This window comes from Equus quagga, chromosome 5, assembly GCF_021613505.1.
Source record: "Equus quagga isolate Etosha38 chromosome 5, UCLA_HA_Equagga_1.0, whole genome shotgun sequence".
Lineage (NCBI taxonomy): Eukaryota > Metazoa > Chordata > Mammalia > Perissodactyla > Equidae > Equus > Equus quagga.
The window spans coordinates 125,284-150,413 of NC_060271.1; the positions used below are offsets into that span (position 1 = coordinate 125,284).

The 25,130-nt window shown below is 39.4% G+C and overlaps 1 protein-coding gene across 1 annotated transcript in view; it reads right to left on the minus strand.

Annotated features, from left to right (window-relative positions):
- Nucleotides 1-2,509: 2,509 nt before the first annotated feature.
- The window catches only part of ACADL (acyl-CoA dehydrogenase long chain), a 46,846-nt gene continuing 24,225 nt past the window's right edge, over nucleotides 2,510-25,130 (minus strand). The window contains exons 9-11 of the mRNA XM_046663325.1: nucleotides 11,988-12,115; nucleotides 9,722-9,808; nucleotides 2,510-3,970 (exon numbers count right to left, since the gene is read on the minus strand). Of these exons, the coding sequence (XP_046519281.1) occupies nucleotides 3,877-3,970; nucleotides 9,722-9,808; nucleotides 11,988-12,115 (309 nt within the window). The 3' untranslated portion in view covers nucleotides 2,510-3,876. The remainder of the gene's footprint in view (nucleotides 3,971-9,721; nucleotides 9,809-11,987; nucleotides 12,116-25,130) is intronic.

Sequence of the window (25,130 nt, forward strand, 5' to 3'; positions counted from 1 at the left end):
CCTTTAACTATCGCTGGGACTGATTATCTGTAACTTTCGTACAATGTGGGTACACGGTTTTGAAAAACTCCTGCTTGTGGCTGTTTAATATCCTCTTCATAATTGACTTTCTTGTCTTATTTTTTTACGGTGGTATCATTGGTTTATAACATTAGATAAGTTTCAAGTGTACATCATATTTCAAATTCTGTGTAGATTACCGCATGTTCACCAGCCAAACACTAATTACAATCCATCACCACACACACGTGCCCTAACACTCCTTTTGTTCTCTTTCCTCCCCCCTGCCCCTGTAGTAACCACCAATCCAATCTCCAATGCTATGTGTTTGTTGTTGTTTTTATCTTCTACTTCAGAGTGAGACCATATGGCATTTAACTTTCTCCAACTTATTTCACTTAGCATAATACCCTCAAGGTCCATCCATGTTGTCACAAATGGCTGGATTTCATTGTTTCTTATGGCTGAGTAGTATTCCACTGAGCATATATACCACGTCTTCCTCATCCATTCATCCCTTGAAGGGCACCTAGGTTGCACAAGTCTTGGCTATTGTGAAGAAGGCTGCAATGAACACATGGGTGCAGGTATCTTTATGCATTTGTGCTTTCAAGTTCTTTAGATAAATATCCAGCAATGGAATACCTGGATCATATGGTAGATCTATTCTTAATTTTCTGAGGAATCTCCACACTGGTTTCCATAGTGGTGGCAACAGTTTGCACTCCCACCAGCAGTGTATGAGGGTTCCTTTTTCTCTACATCCTCTCCAATACTTGTTGTTTCCTGTCTTGTTAATTATAGCCATTCTGATGGGAGAGAGGTGACATCTAATTGTAGTTTTGATTTGCCTTTCCCTGATAGTTTATGATATTGAACATCTTTTTATGAGCCTGCTGGCCATCTGTATATCTTCTTCGGAGAAATCTGTTCAGATGTCTTGCCCATTTTTTAATTGGATTGTTAGTTTTTTGTTGAGATGAATGAGCTCTTTGTATATTTTGGACATTAACCCCTTTTCTGATATATGGCTTGCAAATATCTTCTCCCAATTGTTAGGCTGTCTTTTCATTTTGTTGATGGTTTCTTTTGCTGTGCAGAAGCTTTTTAGTTTGATGTAGTCTCATTTGTTTTTCTATTGTTTCCCTTGCCCAGTCACTCATGGTATTTGAAAACAATGCTAACACTGATGTCAAAGAGCGTACTGCCTATGTTTTCTTCTAGAAGTTTAATGGTTTCATATCTTACATTCAAGTCTTTAATCCATTTTGAGTTGATTTTTGTGTATGGTATAAGATAATGATCTACTTTCATTCTTTTGCATGTGGCTGTCCAGTTTTTCCAACACCATTTATTGAAGAGACTTTCCTTTCTCCATTGTATGTTCTTCGCTCTTTTGTCAAAAATTAGTTGCCCATAAATTTGTGAGCTTATTTCTGGGCTCTCAGTTCTGTTCCATTGATCTGTGTGTCTGTTTCTGTGCCAGTACCATGCTGTTTTGGTTACAATAGTTTTGTTGTATATTTTGAGATCAGTGAGTGTGATATCTCCAACTTTGAAGAAACACTTTCTGAATTCCCTGTTTTGCTTTTGGCTTTAAGCCTGTGATACAAGGTATGCTCCTTCTAGGGTGCAAAATCAGACTGAAGTTGGCAAGACAAAGAAAACAACCCACAGAAATCAGCCCAGAGATCATTCTAAGAACACATCATACGTTAGAAAGCCTTTCCCTTTCTGATATATAAAGATTACTGGGACTGATTCCGAGCTCTACAGACTCTAACAGCTCTGTGAGTGTGTGAGGAGGATTTCAGTCTGCCCAGGAGACCTTTCTCTTCCCTCTCTTTTGATAATTCCACTGCCTGCTTCAGGAACTGCCTCCCCAAGTCTGTGTGTTCCTGCTGAGACTGTCAATCACAGTGCGTCTTTCTCTCACCTTATAATGACACTGTGCTGAGGGATGTAGGTCTGGAGCAGCCCCAGGTCATTTTTAGGGGCCCTGTAATGAAATTTCTCTGCAGCATCCATTAGGCCAATTTGAAAAGAAAAGTAAAAATAAATGGATATAGTGTAAGTGCTGGCAGTTCTAAGCCCCAGAATTGGGCCCTAAGACCCTAGTTCCTACAGCTCTTTAGACTGTATGAGGCACTCCACAGTCCTTTAAAACTAGTGCACTCAAGTTTTTGCTTAGAATGGTGTGGATTATGCTTCTTTTGTCATTTGCACCTGAAAGAATCCTGAGAAGTTAAATAACTTGTCAAATTTCCAATGGCTCCTAAATAGTAGAGTCATCCTTCAAACCCAGGTCCGTCCACCTCTACATAGTAGGCTCTTCCTACTATGCTAATTTATTCTTTACCCTACAGATGTTGTATTCTTAAAGTCTAGTTTCCTTTAAGATCAGATAAAAAAGGAAAAGAGGCTGGGGGAGGCGAGGTGGTCTGTCTAAACCCAGATTGCTTCCTGGTAGTAGGAGGAAAGTGAAACCAGCAAATATAGTAATATCCAATAAAAATTTATTTAACCCATTTTGCATGGTATTTAGTGCATATGAGCAGGAACTCAAGCTGGCAATCATACAAACTTCTACCCAAGTGCAAATCAAACATGTTAATTCTAGGAAAAAAATGGGATCAAAGTATTTTCTCTTCCTTCTGCTCTATCCAGTTGTAATGATTACATTAAAAAACAATCTTTAATACCAATGACACCAAATAAAGTGTTTAGGTTTTCTAAGTTGAATAAGAATACATCCATTTGTTTCCATTTAAAGACTACTTAATTCACTCTCTCACCAGCATATGCAAAGACAAACAAGCCCTGAAATGATGCCAGCAGTGGAGAAACTTAAATTAATGGCTTATTTTTGATAATTACTTTTAAGTCTCAAATCAAATGTTTCCTCACTTTATTTTAAATGCTTACTTCGTTTCTTTTATTATACTGACATGATTTGAAATTATCTTATTACAACCTTTTTGTTTTATTCACTTATTTGCAGGGATCTTGCCAGTTTCATTTGCCATCATATTCAACACCTGGCTTAGAGAAGCTAGAAAGTATTTAATTTTTAAAAGTACATTCTTCCAAAATAAAAGTCATTATTTTGATACCTATAAAATACACCAATAGTTTTAAACTAAAGGATGGATTATTCTGTGTTCTCCTATTAAACTGGATGTAAACCTCTTGAAAGCCCAGGTGTGAGTAGATGAGAGAGGCAACTGCATTCTCTAGTCCAGGGAAGCAAATGCCCAGCCAAGTCCCATGGTGCCCAGGCAGTGAGGCAGGAAGGCTTCCTGCTGCCAGGAGCAGCTCCCCATTCAGCAGCATTTCACAGGGACTCAGCACAAGGTTTTGTCTGAAGAAAGGGCTCCACTGCTCAGCAACACAGGCTTAGGACAGGGGAGCAGAAACAACTGTGTCTGGGGAGTTGGGAGCAAAAGAGAGCTGAAATTATTCTGTGTTCTGAATTATATTTATTTTTCCCTTTCAAAGTCAATGTGCTGTAGGTATTATTAATGTTTTTGTAGTATAATAACATTATTTCTGCCTCAATTTTAAAGATGTAAACAATTATGCCTTTTTAGAATTTTACGGATAAATGAGACATTAAGTTTTCTAGAGTTGGTAAATTTTTGCTTTTTAGCTACATCAAAAATTAAAAGTAAACTTTATATTGGAGAATTTTAGAATCTTTGGATTCAAAGATTCCTCCTCCCTCTGTGTTAATCTTTTTTGTATTTGATTCCTTTCTCTATAGAGAGAGCATATAAAAACAGGTTCAGTGCTTGCTCCCTTTCCAGGTTGCATTTTGCCTTGAGTAGATTTAAAACCAGATTAGTTGTAATAGGATTCCAGGACGTGGGCAGACGTCTACTTGTCACTGACGATCTCTCTTGCAATCAGCTCCTTCATTATTTCATTGGTGCCACCATAGATTGGCTGAACTCGGGCATCCACATAAGCTCTGGATAAATCAGAAGATGATCAAATGAGTAAAAGATATTAGAAATTATGAGTTTTGCCGCACCAGGTAAGTACTAAAGTATTCATTTAATGAAATCCAAACAATAAAATTTCTTCATATGGGCCGGCCTGGTGGCTCAGCGGTTAAGTTCGCATGTTCCACTTCTTGGTGGCCCGGGGTTTGCCGGTTCGGATCCCGGGTGCAAACATGGCACCACTTGGCAAAAGCCATGCAGTGGTAGGCGTCCCACATATAAAGTGGAGGAAGATGGGCATGGATGTTAGCTCAGGACCAGTCTTCCTCAGCAAAAAGAGGAGGATTGGCAATATTTAGCTCAGAGCTAATCTTCCTCAAAAGAAAAAATTTCTTCATAAATTACTTTTTCTCAGTATGGCATTCATCCTAGATTGGCATAATTATAAAATTCTATTAAGATAGTGACCATCTGCATAGCTTTGTTTTAGTTTGCTTAAGAGACTGCAAATTCAAAATGCCTTTTATAAACATGTTTCATTTGGTTTAATTTTGTAAAATTCAGCACATATAATAGCATCCTAAAAAAAGGTTGTCTTAATTTCTTGTTATTTTTAATGTTTCCCAAAGAAGTTTAAGTCCAGTGGTTTTATAGAAAACAAAAGAAAGTACACATTTTCTAACCTCCCTTTAGATACCCACTACCATTACTGCCACGAGGGGTATAAATTGATGCTTCAGAAAATATCACTTCCCACAAAGTTAACAATTAACTTTTTTGGAATATGATTAATAGTCACCCCAGTAATGTATGAGATTAAAACACTGAGTGGCTGAGTCCACTGCTACAAGAAAATGTTGTCAGGAATTCACCTTTGGTGGCGATGACAGCAACTATGACACTGTGTAATTGGTTTTACCTTTTCTTGTCTTATTTTATCCTCTCAGCTCTGGGAACAGGGAGGATAAATATTACTGTTTTGCAGGTAAAGGAACCGAGAGGCAAAGAAGTTAATACATTTACTAATTAATGGCTGCTATTTAATGGTGACATAACAGAGCACTGGCCACTGGAGTGAGAAGGTGGGTGTCCCAGCACGTTGGCAGGACCTTTCTTATGACAGCACAAGACTGTCATTGGCCCAGGCGGGGAGGAAGCATTATTGAGCTTTGGATTTTCCTAGTAGACAAACACAAAGGCATTTTTTTAAGCATAAAATCTGGTTTTTTAAATTTAATTTCTGAGACAAATTAAATGTGACCACTCTCTAGGAACATAAACAATTCTGGTTATTCGTCTCAATATTCGTCATGGTACCATGCAAACAGTAAGCACTCAGTAATTATTTACTGACTTGATTTACTATATTATGAAGTAATTTTAATCTCAATACCTACTTTCTGATGAAATGTGAAATCTAGAGACCTTTGTGTTTTCAAATATGATTCTTCCTTTGAAGAGATTCCACTGTTGCCCACAGAATCCAGCAACTGCATCTACTGGGCCCACCTGGCTTTGGCTTCAGCAGGCTCAGGCTGGACCGGGCGAGGCATGTGTTTCACATTAAGGAAGTTCCAGTGGAGCAGGCAATAACAGAGATCAGTAGACCTTTCATAGGTTACTAATCAAATTCAGTCGTCAACTAAAGTGCAGAAAGCAAGGCAGCAGGAGGGTGTTTAGCCCCACAGGGATGACACTCTGTATCTCTGGCTGCTCTTCCCAGCAGGGCAGGGAAGGCCTGAAAAATGGCAAACTCTAGCCCCACTTCTCACAGGCCCCAACCTAATGAGTAAGACGGAAACAGACTCACGTGCTCAAGACCAGCCCCTTAAAAATAAACAAAAATCCCAAAAACAAATAAAACGAAACAAAACAGAAAAGCAAAAACAGTACCACTTTTATCTGTGAAAACAACACTCAGCAACACACACACACACAAATAATATAGCTTAATCTGAGGACACAAAAAAAACAATTAGAAAGACTTTTTTCTATCAAATCCAAGTCTGTATACTGCCATCCGCATACTGCCTAATATGTTGGGTTAGCTTTTTTGATATTATTTACTACTTTCTCTCATTATCTTATAAAAAGTTCCTTCCCAATGTTTTGGGGAGAAAAATAGGAGTCTAGTTTAAAAGTTCATACAATCTTTGAACTAATTAGCTGGCCAAGAAGGGGAGTATTATTTCTGAAACGAACTAGAAGTCTCTCAAATTGAAACCAGGGGTTTCAAATAAGCCATCAAGCTACAATTTCTGCGCTACTGACCTGGAGGAATTGCCTCCGAGAAAAAAGACCAAGACTGATGCTACACTCTAAACCCTGCAGACAGCCAACTCCTTCCCCTGCTGTGCCTGCCTAAGAACCCAGACTAAGCTAGACAAGCGCTGAGCCACCGCACGCCTCCACGCCCAGCAGAGGTCGTGACAGCACAGTGAGGTAAAAACCCAAACATCCATTATTATTTTACTTTCTTAGCATTGTGAACATTGTCAATAAGACGAATTAATATTGTGAATAAAACATGAAAATGCACAGGAAAAATTCCAGTGATGGTCGAATTTGTGCTAGAATAACTCAAGGTTTACTTCTGGTTTCATGACTATACAAAGGCAAAAAAATAAATCTACTTCTGATTAAGGCCCATTTGAAGTAGTTCTGAAAGGATATAGCAAAATCCAAGTCCAAGGATGGATTAACAAAAGAACTCACTTAGCTACCTCAGGTATACACTCCCCAGGAAGGGAGAAGCCCTGGCTGTTGCTGAGGTTTTTTTTCTTTTTTGAGGAAGATTAGCCCTGAGCTAACACCTTCTGCCAATCCTCCTGTTTTTGCTGAGGAAGACTGGCCCTGAGCTAACATCCATGCCCATCTTCCTCTACTTTATACGTGGGACGCCTACCACAGCATGGTGTACCAAGTGGTGCCATGTCCTCACTTGGGATCCGAACTGGTGAACCCCGGGCCACTGAAGCAGAACATAGCACTTAACTGCTGCGCCACCGGGCCAGACCCCTGTTGCTGAATTTTTATAAAAGGTTATAAATTATACGCACCCTGTGATTTAAGCTTTCTGACACCCAATGGCTACAGAAAATTAGTAAATTATATCTATGCTGGAGGTTCTGTTCTTAATGTAACTTTAATAAAATGTTTATTTTCCTCATTAAGGACTATAAGCATATCAAATGTTTTCAACTACACTTGCCAAAATGACAAATATGAAAGTCAGCTTGAATACTAGTTTGATAATTTTTCCCTTTAGATACTCTGTATTTAGATTCACATTAGAAAGTTTTTAGAAGCCCGTAGCACTCTCATTCTCAGATTCAGAGCTAAATTGGACTTCTCTTCTTCCTTGGTAAAATTTTACCAACTGAAAATATTACTAAATAAGAGGAAAAATATATTTCCTAGAGTGATGAGGAGAAATGCCATGGGGGGATTATCAAGGAAAGACTGTGGCGGGGCCCAGCCCCATGGCTGAGAGGTTGAGTTCACACACTCTGCTGTGGTGGCCCAAGGTTTCTCTGGTTCAGATCCTGGGCGTGGACATGGCACCACTCATCAGGCCACGTTGAGATGGCGTCCCTCGTACTACAACTAGAAGGACCCACAACTAAAATATACAACTATATACTGGGGGGATTTGGGGAGAAAAAGCAGAAAGGAAAAAAACCCGAAAGATTGACAACAGTTGTTAACTCAGGTGCCAATCTTTAAAAAAAAAAAAAAAGACTAGAAAAGACTGTGGGAAGAGGGAAAGGAGAAATTATGATGATGGAGGAAGAAATACTGAAGATGCTGCCCCCTATTGACAACCTGGGACAATTTTGAACTAACAGGAGTATTCATACATGATACAATAAAAAAAGCATGCATTTAATTTCTTTTAATTTGAAGGACATAAAAATTCTAGTTGGAAAAAACACTTCTGATTTGTTTTTTAGAGGAAAATAAATAATCAAATATTTAAGATATGACAACTTAGATCCTTTTCATAAGCAGGTTAGTTTTTCTGTAGTGCCTTTTATTTAGTTTTAAAAAAGTGATATTTTGAAAGAAGACATATAAATGACCAACAGGTATATGAAAAGTTCAATGTCACTAATAATCTGGGACATACAAAGCAAAAGCACAATGAGTTATCACCTCACACCTGTCAAGATGGCTATTAACAAAAACACAAGAGACAAGTGTTGGCGATGATGAGGAGAATTGGAACACTTGCACACTGTCGGAGGGAATATGAAGTGGTGCAGCTGCTATGGAAAACAATGTGGAGGTTCCTCAAGAAATAAACAGAACTGGGGCTGGCCCTGTGGCTGAGTGGTTAAGTTTCCCCGCTCCACATGGCGGCCCAGGGTTTAGCTGGTTCAGATCCTGGGTGCAGACATAGCACTGCTTGTCAGGCCATGCTGAGGCAGTGTCCCACATGCCACCACTAGAAGGACCCACAACTGAAATGTACAACTATGTACTGGGGGGATTTGGGGATAAAAAGCAGGAAAAAAAAAAAAAGATTGACAACAGTTGTTAGATCAGGTGCCAATCTTTAAAAAAGAAAAACTAAAAAGAACTACCATATGATCCAGAAATGCCACTCCTAAGTGTTTACTGAAAAGAATTGAAATGAGGACCTCCAAGCAATATTAGCACTCACATTTTTATCGCAGTATGAATCACAGTAGCCAAGATGTGGAAATAACCTAAATGTCCATGGACAGAGGAATGGATAAAGAAAATGTAGTATATACATACAATGGAATCCTATTCAACCTTAAAACAGCAGGACATTCTGCAATCTGTGACAACCTGGATGAACCTGAGGGCGTGCTGCTAAGTGAAATGTCAGTCACAGAAAGACAAATACTACATGATTCCACCTATATGAGGTTCTAAAATAGACAAATACAGAGAATCAAACAGAAATGGTGGTTACCAGTGGCTAAGGGGAGGGGGAAAAGGGGAGTCGCTAATCAGTGGGCACAAAGTTTCAATTATGGAAGACAAATAAGCTCCAGAGATCTGCAATGCAACGCTGTACCTGTAGTTAACAATATGGTGCACTCAAAAATTTGCGAAGAGGGTAGATCTCATATTCAGTGTTCTTACCACAGTAAAATAAAATAAAATAATGAATAGTCAATGCAAATTAAAGGAAGAATAACAATCTATTTTTTGCCCATTAGATTAGCACAAAGTTTAAAAGGTGGTAACATTCACAGCTTAGGACGATAAGTCATCCTCAGACTTTGCATTTGAGTATGCGTTGCTACAAACTGGAGGTAATAATCTGGAAATGTATTAATATTTAAAATATGCATACTTTTGAACTAGCAATGCTACTTTTGGGGCTCTGTCCTGTGGTAATCAAAAACACATGTACCTGATAAATGTATAAAGGTGTCTGTTGTAGCATTGTTGTCATAGTAAAAAATGAGAAATAACCTGAATAATTATGGTTAATCAATAAAAGAAAATATTATTCAACTATAAAAAATTGATATTAGTCCTTCTATATAATGATTCGAATGAAGCCAAGCATCAAGCTTTAGGGTATTGGTGTCTTCACTTTCTTTAAAAATAACAAAATCCTAGGGGTGAACTGATAACATAGTTATTTCCATTGGCTTGAACACTCTGCAGTCAGTTGAAAAATGCAAAGACTTTGCACCTCCTTTCCCTCTATACCTAATGTACAATGTACAGGAAAGAAATTTTCCTTTTTCTTGCCATCATCCAGGAGAGTGTCATGCCACAACCATACTCACTTTGCAATTGGGAACTCCCACATGTATCCCCATCCTCCGTGCAGCTGGACGCAGTCATAAGCTACGCTGTTTTGTAACTCAGAGGTCCTAGACAACCAAAATAAAAAGCACAAAAGGAACACCTGAAACGGACTTTCATGAGGCGCTTCAAAGTCAGGAAACAAGTGATTTATGAGTGTTTAAATGCATACATTTGTCAAAAAATTAAAATTAGGCATATTAGTCAACCAGAGAAGATTGATATAAATTACAGATGAAATAAATCTCAGGAGAGTTTTCACACAATAAATACTGGCTGGGTTTTTGTTAAGACTGGAAACAAAATGTAGAAAGCTTAGATTATTAGATTTGGGCTACTTTAGGCCTGAAAAGGATATAATAAAAACTTGAATTTGGTCTAATTTATTTAGATTCTTTATATGATCTAACTTAACTGTATAATTTTACAGCCAACTATTTCCTTTTGCCTTTGTAATATGTCTTTTTTTTTTTTCTCCAAAGATGTCACTTCTTAACTGAAGGTTGCAATTCTGAATTTCAGTAACTAAGAAAAAATTTTTTTTTAGAGTTTTCAGAAATAAACTGAAAGTAGAAGTGAAAACTTAAGAAGGCAGACTACTCTTAAAGTACATCCCGTCATAGAGGAAACTTATTAAAGATTATTTGGGAATTATTATTCCTGAAGTATATGTGTATTAATATGAAGTACTTAATATAAGCAATTAATATGAGAAATATTCTTTTCTGATCTTATCACAGCAACCTTAATTATTAAAATCCATAAGATAACTGTAGGGATTTTTTTATCTTAACATAAAAATATTAGTTGAAAATTCTTTTCAACTTATTTTTCAATAGTGGGAAACATAAAGCAAAGATAAGTATAGACATATTTTCCTATTTAAAATCATTTTCAATTCAAGTCAAAGGACAGGTGAGGATATTCCTAAAAATACAGTAACAGTATAATAACAGACAAGATTCGGGGGCAACAATATTTGGAATTCTATAAAGTTTTGTATTTGTAAGTATTTTAGTGAAATATGTACCAGGCCATAACTAGTTGCTTCCTCTGCTTCAATATGAAATACCAATATGTCTATAAATGTGGAGTTTTCAAAGAATAATGAGGTCAATAGTTATCCAAATATCTTTTTCAAAAAATATCTAAATTTCTTTTTATACTTTTTCCAACTAGTCAAAGATCTTGCTGTAAAGGTAAATATAAAGTGTTTCCCCCAAAAGTGTAAGTTGCTAATAATTCCACTTCCATATCTATCTGGCAATTTTATTATTTTGGAATCACTGCATAAAGCACTATTCTGCATATTTCCCCGTCCTGCCTCTTACTGAACTGAACACAAGTTAGCAAATAAGGACAGGGATTTTTCTACGTTATTTTTGGGCTAATGAGATGTGACAAGGTTTGTTTTTAAAACAGAGGAAACCAAACCCACTTCCATAACCTGATTAAACTATGTTCTTGCATCTCAAAATACACAAAAGCCTTTAGGGGTCTTTTTACAATTAATTCATCTTTAATAACATTGCTAATCATGTTTAATACAAAGGAAAGTCTTTCTAAAATTAACAGGACATTTTCTCCTTTCACTTAATAGAGCAAGTGCGATTTTGATTGGATAGTCACTTCTTCCGAAATTTTTCTTTGTTTCTAGAAAACACCCAAAATAGAAAAATCCTGTCCAATCCACTCATTCCACAGATAGCAAAATGTTGGCCCAGAGAGAATTAAATTATAGTTATTTAGTGAAAGAACTTGGTCTCTATCTCAGGTCTCTAAGTTTTACTGTTCTTTTTTGGTCTCACTATACTGCCACTCCTCAGATAATCTGAAATTAAACTATTAGTTGAATGAACTTATCAGTCATCCTACTTCAGTCACTTATTATTATTTTTTTTTAAAGATTGGCACCTGAGCTAACAACTGTGGCCAATCTTCATGGATTTTTTTCTGCTTTTTCTCCCCAAATTCCCCCAGCACATAGTTGCATATTTTAGTCGTGGAGTCATTTAATATTTTATTTTCAATGGCAAGCCAAAAGTTAAATATCACTTGAATAATTTTTAGCACACTATAAATATGCTTAATAGGACTTTTCAGCATTTTTTTAAAAGTTGGCTCTTACTTCTAGTTTTCATTTACATAGCCCTCTTCCTTTGAGACCCTCAAGGCTGTTTCTAAAGTCGGAAGAACTCCATAACAGCCAGGGCAAACACCACCCTGCAATCGCTGTCGCGCGCATACCAGTATTTGGCCATGGAAGCAGTGGTGGAGTCCAGACGTCCCGCTTCATGCAGCTGGAGACAGCTGTCCACAAAAGCTCTGGTTACACAGATGTGAGTTTTCAACTCTGCTAGCTTATGCTGCACCGTCTTGAGTTTAAATGAAATGAAAGAAAAGAATGAGCATATTTTGAGTCACTTAGCACATCAAAAATTATATAATAAAAGATCTTAGAGCAAAACAAATTGGGATTCCTCAGGGGTTTTCCTCCCAAAAGAGACATAGTTAACTAAAAAGCTTAAATTTAAAAGCTACTATATTTCATTGCTAAGGAAACGTGTACTAAAAGAAAAGATGCAAAAATACATACGTAAATAACATCTTGTTTTAGATTTTAAAAATTAGACCATTTAGGGAAACTTCTTGAAAAACAGCATGACTTTAATGAGTGAGCACCATCTTGTGGTACAGTCCTTAGGATACAGCTGTCAAAAACACTGATTTTCCTCCCGGACCTAAATCCATGAAGAATTTTTCTCTATTAAGGAAATTAAGTCTACACATTTCTCTATTCTGCTTCTTTGTCTTGGAGTAAAGTAATAAAGTAACAAAATGGAGGGACAACATCAAAAATTTTATTTTTGTTTATTAGACATTATTTTACATTCCCAAGTATTTAATCCAGATCTGTAGAATGGAACAGCATAACAGAACCAGAGCACTCAAAAGATCAAAGTCCAGTTCCCGGAACCTCTCCACCTCTCCCCAGCCTCCCTCTCATGCTCTCAATAGTTTGTCTAGCACAGTCTCTAACTTGAACTGAATGGCCTGGAACTGTCAATGTTAACACACCTATATACCTCCTCCTGCTGGCCACAGACAATCAGTAGTATTCTTGGACATCATTCTATCTAGACCATCCTCAATTATTCTCAGTTGCCCTCTCTTCAATCAAATTTTCTTGCATTCCTGACTCTTGGCTCTCACACCTTGAACTTTGAGTTTACATCTGGTCTCTTTGGTACCAATTCTTGAACCTCCTGCAGGAAACTGGCTTGGATTTGAAATACTGGCTTTCCACCTTGAGTAACCTCCCAAAATACACCCTATTGTAGGTTCAAGGCCCAGCTGTGGTCAGCTGGCTCTATCTTCCTTCTGGAAATTCAGATGGAACAGAGTTTTGATCATTCTGCTGTGGAATTTATGAGTGAGAGCTTCACTGTGGCTATTCAAAGGCACGGAAGTTAGTGACAAAAGGTGGCACAGTGAAACTCAAAGGAGACGTGAAATGCACCCCATGCATGCAGTGGCAAGTCCAAAGCCGTGACTGAGTTCTCCGAGGGAGGTTTTAGGGACCAGATTCTCAGAGGATACTGGCCCTGCCTCTGCTACTGGTTACAGCAATGCTCAAACCACAAAACCAAACCTTTCCACGTCACTGTGGTGGGGACAGTTTGGGTGATTTCCATTTCTGGAAAAGAGTAGAAAAGGGGTCTAACGAGACCCAGGACCAGGCAAGCCCAGGGTGTACCAGGTGGAGCAGGAGCTCTGAAGGGCAGATGCCTCACAGGTGTGTCAGCATAGCTACTGTGCTCATGAAATCCAACCTGCTGCCTCTCCCTCGGGCTTACCCCTCCCTGTTCTAGAAACAATGTCACTGGCATCCAATGATCCTAAACCAATCAGAGGGCAGGCTGGTGTGACTCTTTTTCCACCTCTGTACCCTGGCCTCTAATTCAGAACATGCTCAGTTACATCCAAACTTTCTTTCCCCCTCATTCTTTCCCTTACTTTTTCTATCTTCTTTTCTATTCATTTATATCTAATTAGGCCAAATCTTTACTCTGTAGTCAGCACAAAGTTTCTCACTCTCACCTCACAATCCAAGTTTACTTAGAGAAAATCTAAAGATGGAACAAGACATAAAAAAGTGGAGAAACACTCCTCTATACATTGAAAACAGATGAGTATATATTCCACGAAAACCCCTGAAACTGAGCTCTAAACCTGCTCCTGGCTTAGTTCAATGACACTATCTATGATGCTTCATTCGGAAAATAAGGGGGAATCTGATAACTCTCAAGATACTTTTGCCCCCTCCTCCTGTGATGACACATTTGAGAATTTATGCACTATTTACAGTGTGAGCGAATCAAGGTCTCTAAGCCCAATTCTCTCATGTGAGACCTGTTTCTTTGGGAATGCTGGGAGCTTGTAGAAGCTGAAGTTAAATTTCAGACCAGGATGGGCTCATTTAGAATTCTTGCTTCAGTAAATTCAGTGAAGTCTACAGGCTAGAAGGAATTAATGACTCCAAGAGTATGTAATTTACTCTCTGGGGATAAAGAGATGAAATACTTACATGTCCTTGGCATTGAGTTGGGTGTTACTAAACAGATCTGGTCTTTGCTCTTCACTGTAGACACTGCATCATGCTCTCAGAAATTATTCTCTAATGAATGGTGGCTCATAATTACTCTTTCTGAATCATCAACATGTTCACAGCAGTATTTTTTTTAACATTTATTAATAGCTGCTAATACATAATACTGCTACTCATATTAAAAAAAAATTCCCCTGAAATTACTAAGTGGGTCAGATACAGTCTCTTTCAGAGTTCTGAAGGACAGAATTCTTAGAATCATAGAGTTATGGAATTGGAAGATGCTTTAGAGAGGCTGTCGAGCCCAGTACTCCCTTTACACAACACCAATAGTTGTACTCTACTAAATTGTGACTCACAAATAAAATATAAGAACTTAAGTTTACCACCTAATTTTATAGTTAATTAACCCCACATTCAAGGTCTTAAGAACTGGATATTCCCTTTCCGGAGGAAAGTCAGGAAGAAGTGTTATTTTTCACTTCTCCTATTCCTTTCCTAATACTTTGTGCCCTTAGAATCAAGAGCACGTACCACACAGGAGGTAACTAAAGCTTTCACTAGAAAAGGACATTCAATTTTCGCTTCATTATCCATAGATGAAGGCAGTGTGGGGGAGGTCTATCTACTTTAAATTTCTGCATGGTAAAACTAGCGTATGGATTAAGAGTGTAGGTTCCAGAGTCAGAATATTTTTATAATCTTGGGCAAGTTACTCAACCTCTCTCTGCCTAAACATCTTTATCTGTAAAATGAGGATAAATATAATACTTACTATATAGAGATGTTGTTAAGAAAAAAAATGGAGACGACCCATTTAGCACAGTGCCTGGCACACGGAAAGTGTCAATAAGTGACAGACATTATCATTATTTAATATTTAAATTTTACTATTTTACTGTCCATTCCATGGAAAATCATAAGGTTTGACATCAACTACGGAGAGTATGGATAAAAAGAAATGAAAATCCTGTAACTATTGCTACTTAAGTAACATGGTCTCCATTCTAGAAAAAGACAACTGTGAAACTCACCCAAAGTGTCGAGAGGCTCCAAACATTCAGAATTCAAGGATCACAGATAGGAAGTAAACTGAACAGTTCTATGGTCATAAAATGACATTTGGCCAAGTGTAATATGACATTTAAAGGTCTTCTACTTCAATTCAATAACTGGAGCCATGTGAACCCAGCTGTAGAACAGAGGAGCAGGCGCGCACTGGCCTTGCATCTCCTCTGAATACACACTGAGACTGAACAGGAAATGTTATTCAAAGATACCTATTTAGATAAAGCAAGAAGATCAGAAGAAATGTCTCAGAAATCTCAGAACCGATACATTTACCTGGAAAACAAACTATTCATACCAACCATATATCTGTGGAAGCAGAATGCTACTGCCACCTAGTGAAATTTTAGTAAACTACCTTTGAAAGAAGGCAACTATAAAATGACGCTTGCTTTCAAAAGGATTAAAACTACTCTCTTTTTGCTATCAAAATACATAGACACACACATACATATACATATATATTATTAAGTAAGTATTTTGGAAGAATCTTTTTCTACTATGGGAAAACATTATGCCAATTTTCTATTTTCTTCATAGTTAAATGTGAAATCACATTTAAGTCCGAGCTATACAGGCAATATGGGTAACATTAGTCATCTTTGTTGCAATTTCATAGGAAGTCCATAAACACAGGAATTTTAGACTTCCAAGGGGATGGAAATTATGTCTATTTGATTCACCTTTTTTTAGTATCCAGAATAGGGCTAAAGGCATGAGCATTTTAATACACATTTTTAATGTGAAAGTGGTGGTGGTTAATTTGAGAAGCAAATGATACTAATCCTACTTTGGGTACAGTTGGAAAAATCACAGAGTGATATCAGTGGTATCACTCCTTTCATATTTCTAGGAGGCTGTATTTCCAGAGTTAGACCTATCAAATTACATTTCAGCACACAACCTTTAGAAGGCAATCAATATATATGTGCCCAGTGAAACAAAAAAGAATAAATCGTGTATGTCAGTATGTCATTTCTCCATGGGAGACTGTTGGCATTTTGAGTAAGACATCAGTTGCTATACAAAGCTCTCTCTGAATTACAGGACATCTAACAACACTGGCCTCCAGGGCACTAAACACCAGTGACACCCCTGTCACAGTGCACCCCTCCCCTGACATTTCTAAGTGCCTGGGGGAAAAGGGCGGTCACTGAGAATCACTGATATGTGTAAATCAGTCATGCGTAAATGAAAGGGAACATAAGATATAACATCCTTGCTCTTAAGGAAATCAAAATTTAGGCAAGTCAAGCCATATTGTTTTTTAAAATGTTTTCTTGAGTAAGTGTGTGCCTAATTTTTATAGATTCAGAACAACTGTCTTTAGATCTATGTCAGAAAGAAAGTAAGGATGGAAAGAAGTTTTTTCAGAATGGAAAAAACTTGATGAACAGTTACTAACAAATAGTTGCCAAGATGACACGGAGTAAGTCCAGATTAGGGGTAAGAGGAATAAGTTGACAAAAAGACTCCCCTTATTGGAACAAAATGGAGGCAGGCATTAGGTAAGGGAAAAATAACAATAACGCTAACTTTAATGAGAACTTACTTTACTAAGCAGGCAATATTCTAAGCACTTTCTGTGTATTATCTCATCTAATCCTCAGAGTAACTCTACGAGGTAGCTACTGGTGTTATTCACGTCTCACAAATAGGAAAGTACTTCTGGGAGAGAACACAACCTGCCTAAACCAGAGAGATTCAAGCAGCTGTGCTAGGATCTGTACCACGCCTGAACTTAATTTCCATAATGATGGTCCTGAAAAGCTACCGAAGTGTGTCATCTCCCCCTTTCCCTTCACAAAACCTTTCAGCCAAGTCATTCTACTTAACACCATGTCCGACATGTTTGCAGTAATCGTCTTTGCTGTAGACATCTTTGCCTCAAGGATTTTCACTGCAAACATTTCTGCTGCATATAATTGGCAATAATGCAATTTTGCATAAAAGATAAAATAACTGATGAAGTTTGGTTAAGACAAAATAACTGGTGGACAATTTGATTTTATTTCTCCATTGGCACAGTACTCCCATTTTATATTTTGGTCAAATTAATAAACAGAAATTTCATTAAACTGGAATTGGGAGACCAAAAGGGGAGCTCTCTTGCCCTAGGATGATAGCAGAGCCCCACAGCAAGAAGAAAGACTTCCTCTTCCTGACCAGCAAGAAGCTCAGCCAATGAAAAGCTGCTACACATCAGCTCTCCACTCCGCCAGGGGACTCTCTGTTTACAGCAGCCCTCCCAGCTTCCCCTGCTGCGGGGGGACTTGCACATGCTCGCCAGGGTTGCAGACCCTGAATTCTAATTCTTTGTTGATCCTGAATAAACCCAACTTGGCTGGAGAAATAACTGGCTGTCTATTTATTTAAGGTCAACACATTTGGTGGCTCAAGTGTATCAAGGGATCAAGGGAAGGGATCAAGTGAATGAGGATCAAAGGAAGACCCCCTCATTCCATGACCCTGAGGCTGGTGAGCAAACAGGTGCAGTAGCCACAAAAGAGCCCAGTGAGGGACTGGCCCCATGGCTGAGTGGTTAAGTTCACATGCTCTGCTGCGGCGGCCTAGTGTTTCACCAGTTTGGATCTTGGGTGCGGACACGGCACCGCTCATCAGGCCATGCTGAGGCGGCATCCCACATGCCACAACTAGAAGGACCCACAACTAAGAATATACAACTATGTAGCAGGGGGCTTTGGGGAGAAAAAGGAAAAAACATCTTTAAAAGAAAAAAGCCCATTGAGCACACTGCTTTTCTCATCAGCTCTGGAGTTTGGGGTAAATATTTCTCCTGGATCTGAGCGTCCTCCCTCTTGACCTCCGAGGCTCTCCAGGCTTTACTCAAGATCTGTTTTAAGGCTTTGCCCTTTTCTGGCTCAGGCCTTGTTTCTCTGCAAGCAGTTGGGTGGCCCTTTAAATCAGGCTGTTCTTCTGAACTGTGCCGGCACTCACCCGCTTCCTTTTGCAATTAGATTGCTTCTGCACTTGGAACTGGTCAGCCTTTGCTGCAAACTCTTGGATTGTTCATTGGAACTGCGCTGGTTCAGCTTCCAGCCTGAGTCCCTGGGCAGCAGACTAGCCCTTGGAACTGCATTGATCAACCTTTGGTCCAACTTCCTTGTGAACCCAAGTGTTCTCTGGAACTACATTGTCCCTTGGAATTTCATTGATATGACCTGTGGTCCATCTGAATGAAACTGGACTGGTCTCTTGGGACAGGCTGGTATTAAGACTACAGGCCATTTGAGCTGTTCAAGCTGTTTGACTTGCAAGTTGTTTATTTGAGAATTATTCCTTTTCTCTAGAGAAAATCCTCTAAGGAAATGGGATCTCAGTCATCTAAATACTTTGAGACCAGCCCCACCACCAGAGGGACTCTGGCCAATTTGATGTTTAAGAACTACTGGTCCCCTGCATGCACTTTTTTTAACTAAGTGGGTGAAACTGACCAAAAGTAGTCTGGAATTACAATGGCCTTTATGTGGAATTTTCCATCTCCTCAAACTCGTTCTTCTCAAAGAACTGTAAAACTGTGGCTCTAAAATTAAGCAAATGAGTGGTATATTTAATTGGTACCTGGAGGCTTCTAAACACACACACAAAAGTCTAAAATGCCTCACTACAAGATACCATGTCTAAACTAACTGAAATAAGTAAAAACCTGAAGGAGAACAAAATGGCTTCTGCAGCCTCACGTTCCCCTCCTCCTCGTTCTTTGTCTCAGGCACCATTTTGTTTGTCTTCCCAGACTCCTCTCAGGCTCCATCCCTAGCCACCATTTTGTCCCACACCTCACCCTCGCAGCCCTTTTGTGCTCAGGCTCCACTCCCCTGTCAGTTTCCTCTTTTCCCTCTGCCTGCCCCTCTAAAATTGGACCCTCTGGGGATTCAAGTGCTAAATCCCCAATTACTATTTCTAAGTTAAATAAAGCAAATAAACAACTAGAAGGAAAGTTTAAAATAGCAATTACCCTAGACTTTAGTAATAGACAAACACACTTCAAAACTCCAAGGAGAAAACTTGCTTTTCGTTTCTGTTTGTTGAAGATTCTTGGTAAGTCACACATCCTACTCAAAAAGGGGGAAATGCAGAAATTAACGAAAGAAACCTCAATTAAATTGGAGTCAGGAAGACCTGAAGGGGGAGCTCTCATGCCCTAATATACATCATCAATTACTCCAAACAGGAAAAGACTATGCTTGCCTCTCCAGCAAGAAGTGCAACTATTTTACTACTGAAGGAAGTTTTCTATCCCCTCCTGGCAACAGCCCAGTCAATGAGCAGCACAGCCAATGAGGAGCCATCATCACCCTAAACTGTTACTTTCCTCCAATGGATGTTTGTTTAGAACAGCTCCTTCCTAGTCCTACTAATTGTCTTTAAGGTTTTGTTATATATCTGTAAGGTGGACTAGATCCTAAATTCTTCTAGTTTCCTTAAATGTCTGGCTACAACATTCCAAACTAACATTTCCAATATTTTACTACACTTGAAATATCTTTGGAAAGGACTATACCAGGTCCTCCTCACTACCTAGAGTTCAGCCAACCTTCAGGGACTTGAGCCTTAGGCACAGATCTCATAGGTAAAGAAGGCTGCACCTGACATCTGGTCCTGTACAAACCCTGGGGATCTCCGAATCAAATTGGCTAGGAAGAGAAGCAGCTGGCATCTGAGGCAGAGAGCTTTCCCAAGATGACTGGACCAGGCCTGTATACCCTCTTCCCACTGTTGCTTTTTACTTTACTTTATCTCTCTCTCTTTCTTGGAAGGACAATGCTCTTGCCCACATTTCCCAATCTTCTGCCAAAAGCAGAAACCCTGCTGATTGCTGGATTTGCCTATAGAAACCTCAGTCTGTCCAAGACAGTAATGACTCTTTAGGAATTTCGCTGGGATTCCAAATGCCATTGTCTGTTTAAGTTGTTCCACAGGCCTGTTTTATAGTCAGGGTGCTAAGCCTGCCTAAACCTGTACCTTGTTTCAATTTAACTCAGCCTTGGGAGGGAAAGAGAAGATATTTTGAATATTTGTATGAAAACTTTGATGGGACCACTAATGTATCTTGGGCCATCTGTAAATTTCTCAATATACCCATATATTTTGGCAACATCTCAGGATGTAACAACATAACATCTGAGCCTAGGTTAGAATATGTTAATACCTCTATACTGTAGCTGCCCCTGATGCAGGAAGGGTTAATAATCACTGGAAAAGGCTTGCCAACAAACTGTGACCTGGAGGTGAGAAGGCCAGTTAGCCAATGACGGGTAAGACCTCCAGGGGGAGGCAACCGAAGCCAGGCATCGGTTGCCTGGGGGCACAGATGGAGACACGATATCGGAAGCAGGAGGGTCCGTTGCCTAGGAGGTCTTGCATGCTCTGAGATAAAATATACGAGCACAGCAATAACATGATAATATCGAAACAGAGGCCAAGGGAGGGCTCCTTGAGAAATCACTAAGAATTCTTTGCATTCGCTAATTACATTGTCCAGAACACCTGTGTATGTTTAACAGCTGTAAGCTATGTATATATTGAAACGCTGGTTATAATAAACTCAGAGTGGCCATCAGCCCTCTCCACATCTATCCTGATGTGTACATTGGATTGCGACACCGACATATACCAATGAATGATTCCATAGATACCTTCACTTATGTGGGAGACTTACGTACACCCTCTGGTTATACTTTCATATGTGGAAGTTTTGATAATAGCCCTTATAATTGGGCAACTCACTACCTTGACAGCTGGAGAATACAAAGACAGTGTGCCTGTGCTGTATTAACTGTCCTACTCTCTTTACATAACCAAACACAGGCCTCTCACTGGTCTGTCCCATTAAATGTCTATAACCGCCTTAAACAAGAACCTCCAGGAGGTGTGTGTGATTCTGGGTTTGCCTCTGCAGGAAAAGCTTTCTTGTCGTGGATCAGAGTGAGTGCCAATGAACAAATGATCAGGAATCTCTCTGTGACATCAGATGAGTTGGCTGACTCCACAGCCAAAGCAAGTTCAGCTCGGCAAACACTTAACTCACTGGCCAAAGTAATTTTGAATAATTGTATAGCCCTTGATTATCTAATTGCTGAGCAGGGACGTGTCTGTGCAGTGGTGAACACCTCCTGTTGCACATGGATAAATGCCTCTGGGGAAGTAGAAACCCAATTACATAAGACTAGAGAGCAAGCACATTGGCTACACCAAGCTTAACCTACTAATCCACTGTCTTTTGATTTGAGCAGCTGGTTACATTCATGTCTGGGCTCCTGATTTAGAACCATCCTGCAAACTGGGCTTATAATATTGCTTTGAACTTTACTCTGTATATTTGTAAAATTCTGTACTTATTGCCTGTTGATGCTTTGTAAAGATTATGTACCTAATAAGGTGATGTTAGTTCAACAATTTGAAATGATTTCTGTTGCTTATGACCTTAGACAACTATAGACTTTAAGTAAGAAATTCATGAGAGTTCTGCCTCCTAACCTTCCTTGTTATTCTAATATGCCCTAAATGGTTTCCAATGACTATGCACCTTCTAACATGGAACACAACAACCAAGAGAGGTCCTTCCTGGCACTGAGGAACAAGACCACTCTGTGCAGAGAACCTGACTGTTGACCAGCAATGCTTTCAGACAAAGATCTTGATCAAAAGGAGTAAATGTGGAAATTAATAAAAGAAACCTCAACTAAATTGGAGTTGGGAGAGCCTGTAGGGGGAGCTCTCACACCCTACCATACATCATCAATTACTCTAAAAGGAAGAGACGGATGGCTTGCATCTCTGGCAGGAAGTGCAACTACTTTACCACTGAAGGATTTCTCTCTCCTCCTGGCAACAGCCCAGCCAATGAGAAGCCATCACTACCCTGAACTGTGACTCTCCTCCAAAGCACTTTAGTTTAGAATAGCCCTCCCTACTCCCCTTTTGCTCTATAAAAGCAAGCCCCTTCCTTTTTCTCTCCAGATTTGCCTATGGTTTGCCATAGCATGCACATTCCAAATTGCAATTCTTTGCCAATCCCAAATAAACCCACTTTTGCTGGAGAAATAACTGGCTGCCTATTTGCTTAAGGTTAACAGTATCATACCTGGATTTCTTTCTCCTGAAAGGGGGAAATAATATTATAATTTGAAAGTAGTCATCAGAGCCAACCAGGTGAATTAAGTGACCCTGTGATATCTTTTATTTGCTCTGTCTCTGACGGTACTAGAGCTGATTCTGGAAACACTAATCATTTGTCCCTACTGAATCAGCTACCACTCTCCTTAAGGGAAAAGTCTCCAGTTTACATTGCTAAAATTCATAGTGCACCTTCCAGCAAGATTCAAATAGATCCCTCAAAACTTCTCCCCAGAATTAACCAATACCCTATAAGTAAAGAAGCCTTTCGAGATACAAAGCCTATAATAGAAGATTACAAGGCTCAAGGCCTCATTATCTCTTGTACTAGTCCCTGTAATCCTCCTATAGTTTATCTGTGAGAAAGCCCTATGGCAGAGGATGGAGATTCATCCAGGACCTCCAAGCAATAAACACCACCATTATCCCTTGACACCCTGTTGTTCCTAACCCTCATACGCTACTAACATCATTCCCACTAGAAGCAAATTCATTACAGTTATTGATTTATGCAGTGTATTCCTTAGTATTCCAGTTGATGAAGTTAGTCAATACCTTTTTGCCTTCACTTGGCAAGGAAAACAATTCACCTGGAGGGTAATGCCTCAGGGCTTTACTGAGAGCCTTTCTCATTTCTTACAGATCCTGAGGGCTGTCTGGATGATATAAAGTCCACCAGGGCTTCTACATTTGTGCAATATGTGGATGGTTTGCTTCTTTGCTCTCCCTCCCAAGTCTCCTCACAGGAAGACAGTATCCACTTGATAAAGCTTTTAGCCTTAAAGGGACATAAGGTCACCAAGGAGAAAGTGCAGTTTTCCCAAACTCAAGTTCGATATTTAGGGCATCTGACATCAGAACAAGGTCTACACTAAATCCAGACAGGCTTCATGGTGTCCTAAGTTTCCCCAAACCTAAAACTAAGAACCAACTAAAAGGTTTTCTTGGGATAGTTTGTTACTGCTGAAACTGGATTCCAATTTTCTCTTTTACAGCCAAACGTCTGTATGTTTCACTAAAGAACAACCACCCCAACCCAATTTTACAGGAACAACTAGACAACATAGCCTTTAAGGCCTTAAAGGAGAGTTTGATGAACCCTCCTGCCCTTGACCAACTCAATTATCAGATTCCCTTTTTCCTCTTTGTATATGAAAAAGAAGGGAATGCCCTTGGGGTGCTCACCCCAAAACACAGGGACCACCATGAACCCATAGGGCATTATAGCCAGTAACTAGATCTTGTGGCATGGGGATACCCCCCTTGCCTTAGAGCCACTACTGCCATTGCTCTTTTGGTGAAGGCCACCAAGAAAATTGTTGTTGGATCCCCTTTAACCATTTTGTATCTCATGCAGTAGAAGCCCCCCTGAATTCTCACCACACTCAACTTATTTCAGCCAGCCACCCCATCTCCTATGAAATCCTTTGGTTAACTGCTCCTCAACTCTTTTTATGTTGTAATAACCTTAACCCTGCTACTCTTCTCTTCTCTTCTCTGTTCCTGACAAAGTCCCTTATGACTGCTTAACACTGACTCCTCCTGATGATCTGCAGGAAACCCCTCTGGGTAATGCCGACTTCTCATGGTTTACTGAGGGTTCTTACTTAAAGGGTGACCATGGCAAATATTGTGCTGGGTAGCCTATTGCCACTCCTTTTTATATCATTGAGGTCGCACCTTTACCTAGGGCTATTACACGCTCTTACACAGGCTCGTACTTTAGCCAGCGGCAAAACTGCCAATATTTATACTGATAGTGGATATACTTTTGGAGTAAGTAGCTCATGATTTTGGAATGTTGTGGAAGCAACATAGCTTCCTTACTTCCAGTGGAAATAAAATTAAAAATGGCCCTTATGCTCAGGAACCATTGGATGCTTTACTTTTTCCTGCCATTTTAATTATTATTAAGAGCCCAGGGCATTCTAAACCGACTCTTTAGAAGATAAGGAAAATCATCTTGCTGACATTTCCACAGTGAATGCAGCCCATAAAGGAACAAAGAGCAGCCAAACTAAGAGATATTTCCCCTAATGATAACTTAGAAAAACTCACTAGAGAAGCCAAACAATTGGGCTCAGAAAAGGAAAAACAAGATTGGAAATTCAACAATTGCTGGTTTCATAAAAAGAAGTCTGGTTCAGACTAAATAACAATGCGGTCCTACCAAAGACTCTAAAATTCCCGCTCCTGACCACTGTACACGCAAAAACCATTGGTCTACTGACAAAATGGCAGCACTTGTGAATCAATATTGATGGGGAAATATTAACAAAGCTGCCAAAAGTGCCTACCTCACTTGTCCCGCCTCTCCCAAATACAATCCAGGGAAGCTTGCTTGTACTGCTTTTGGACATTTTAAACTGCCTAATGGACCACTCGAGGTTTGACAAATGAATTTCCTACAGCTTCCCCTGTCTCATGGAGATAAATACACTGTAGTCGTGGTTGTGTGTTTTCTTACCTGACTGAAGCCTTCCCTTGCACACTGGTGCCGCCTCCTCTGCAGCCAAAGTCCTTTCAGGAAAGGATTATCCCACCTGGAGAGCTCCTCTCAAGCTTCATGGTGATCG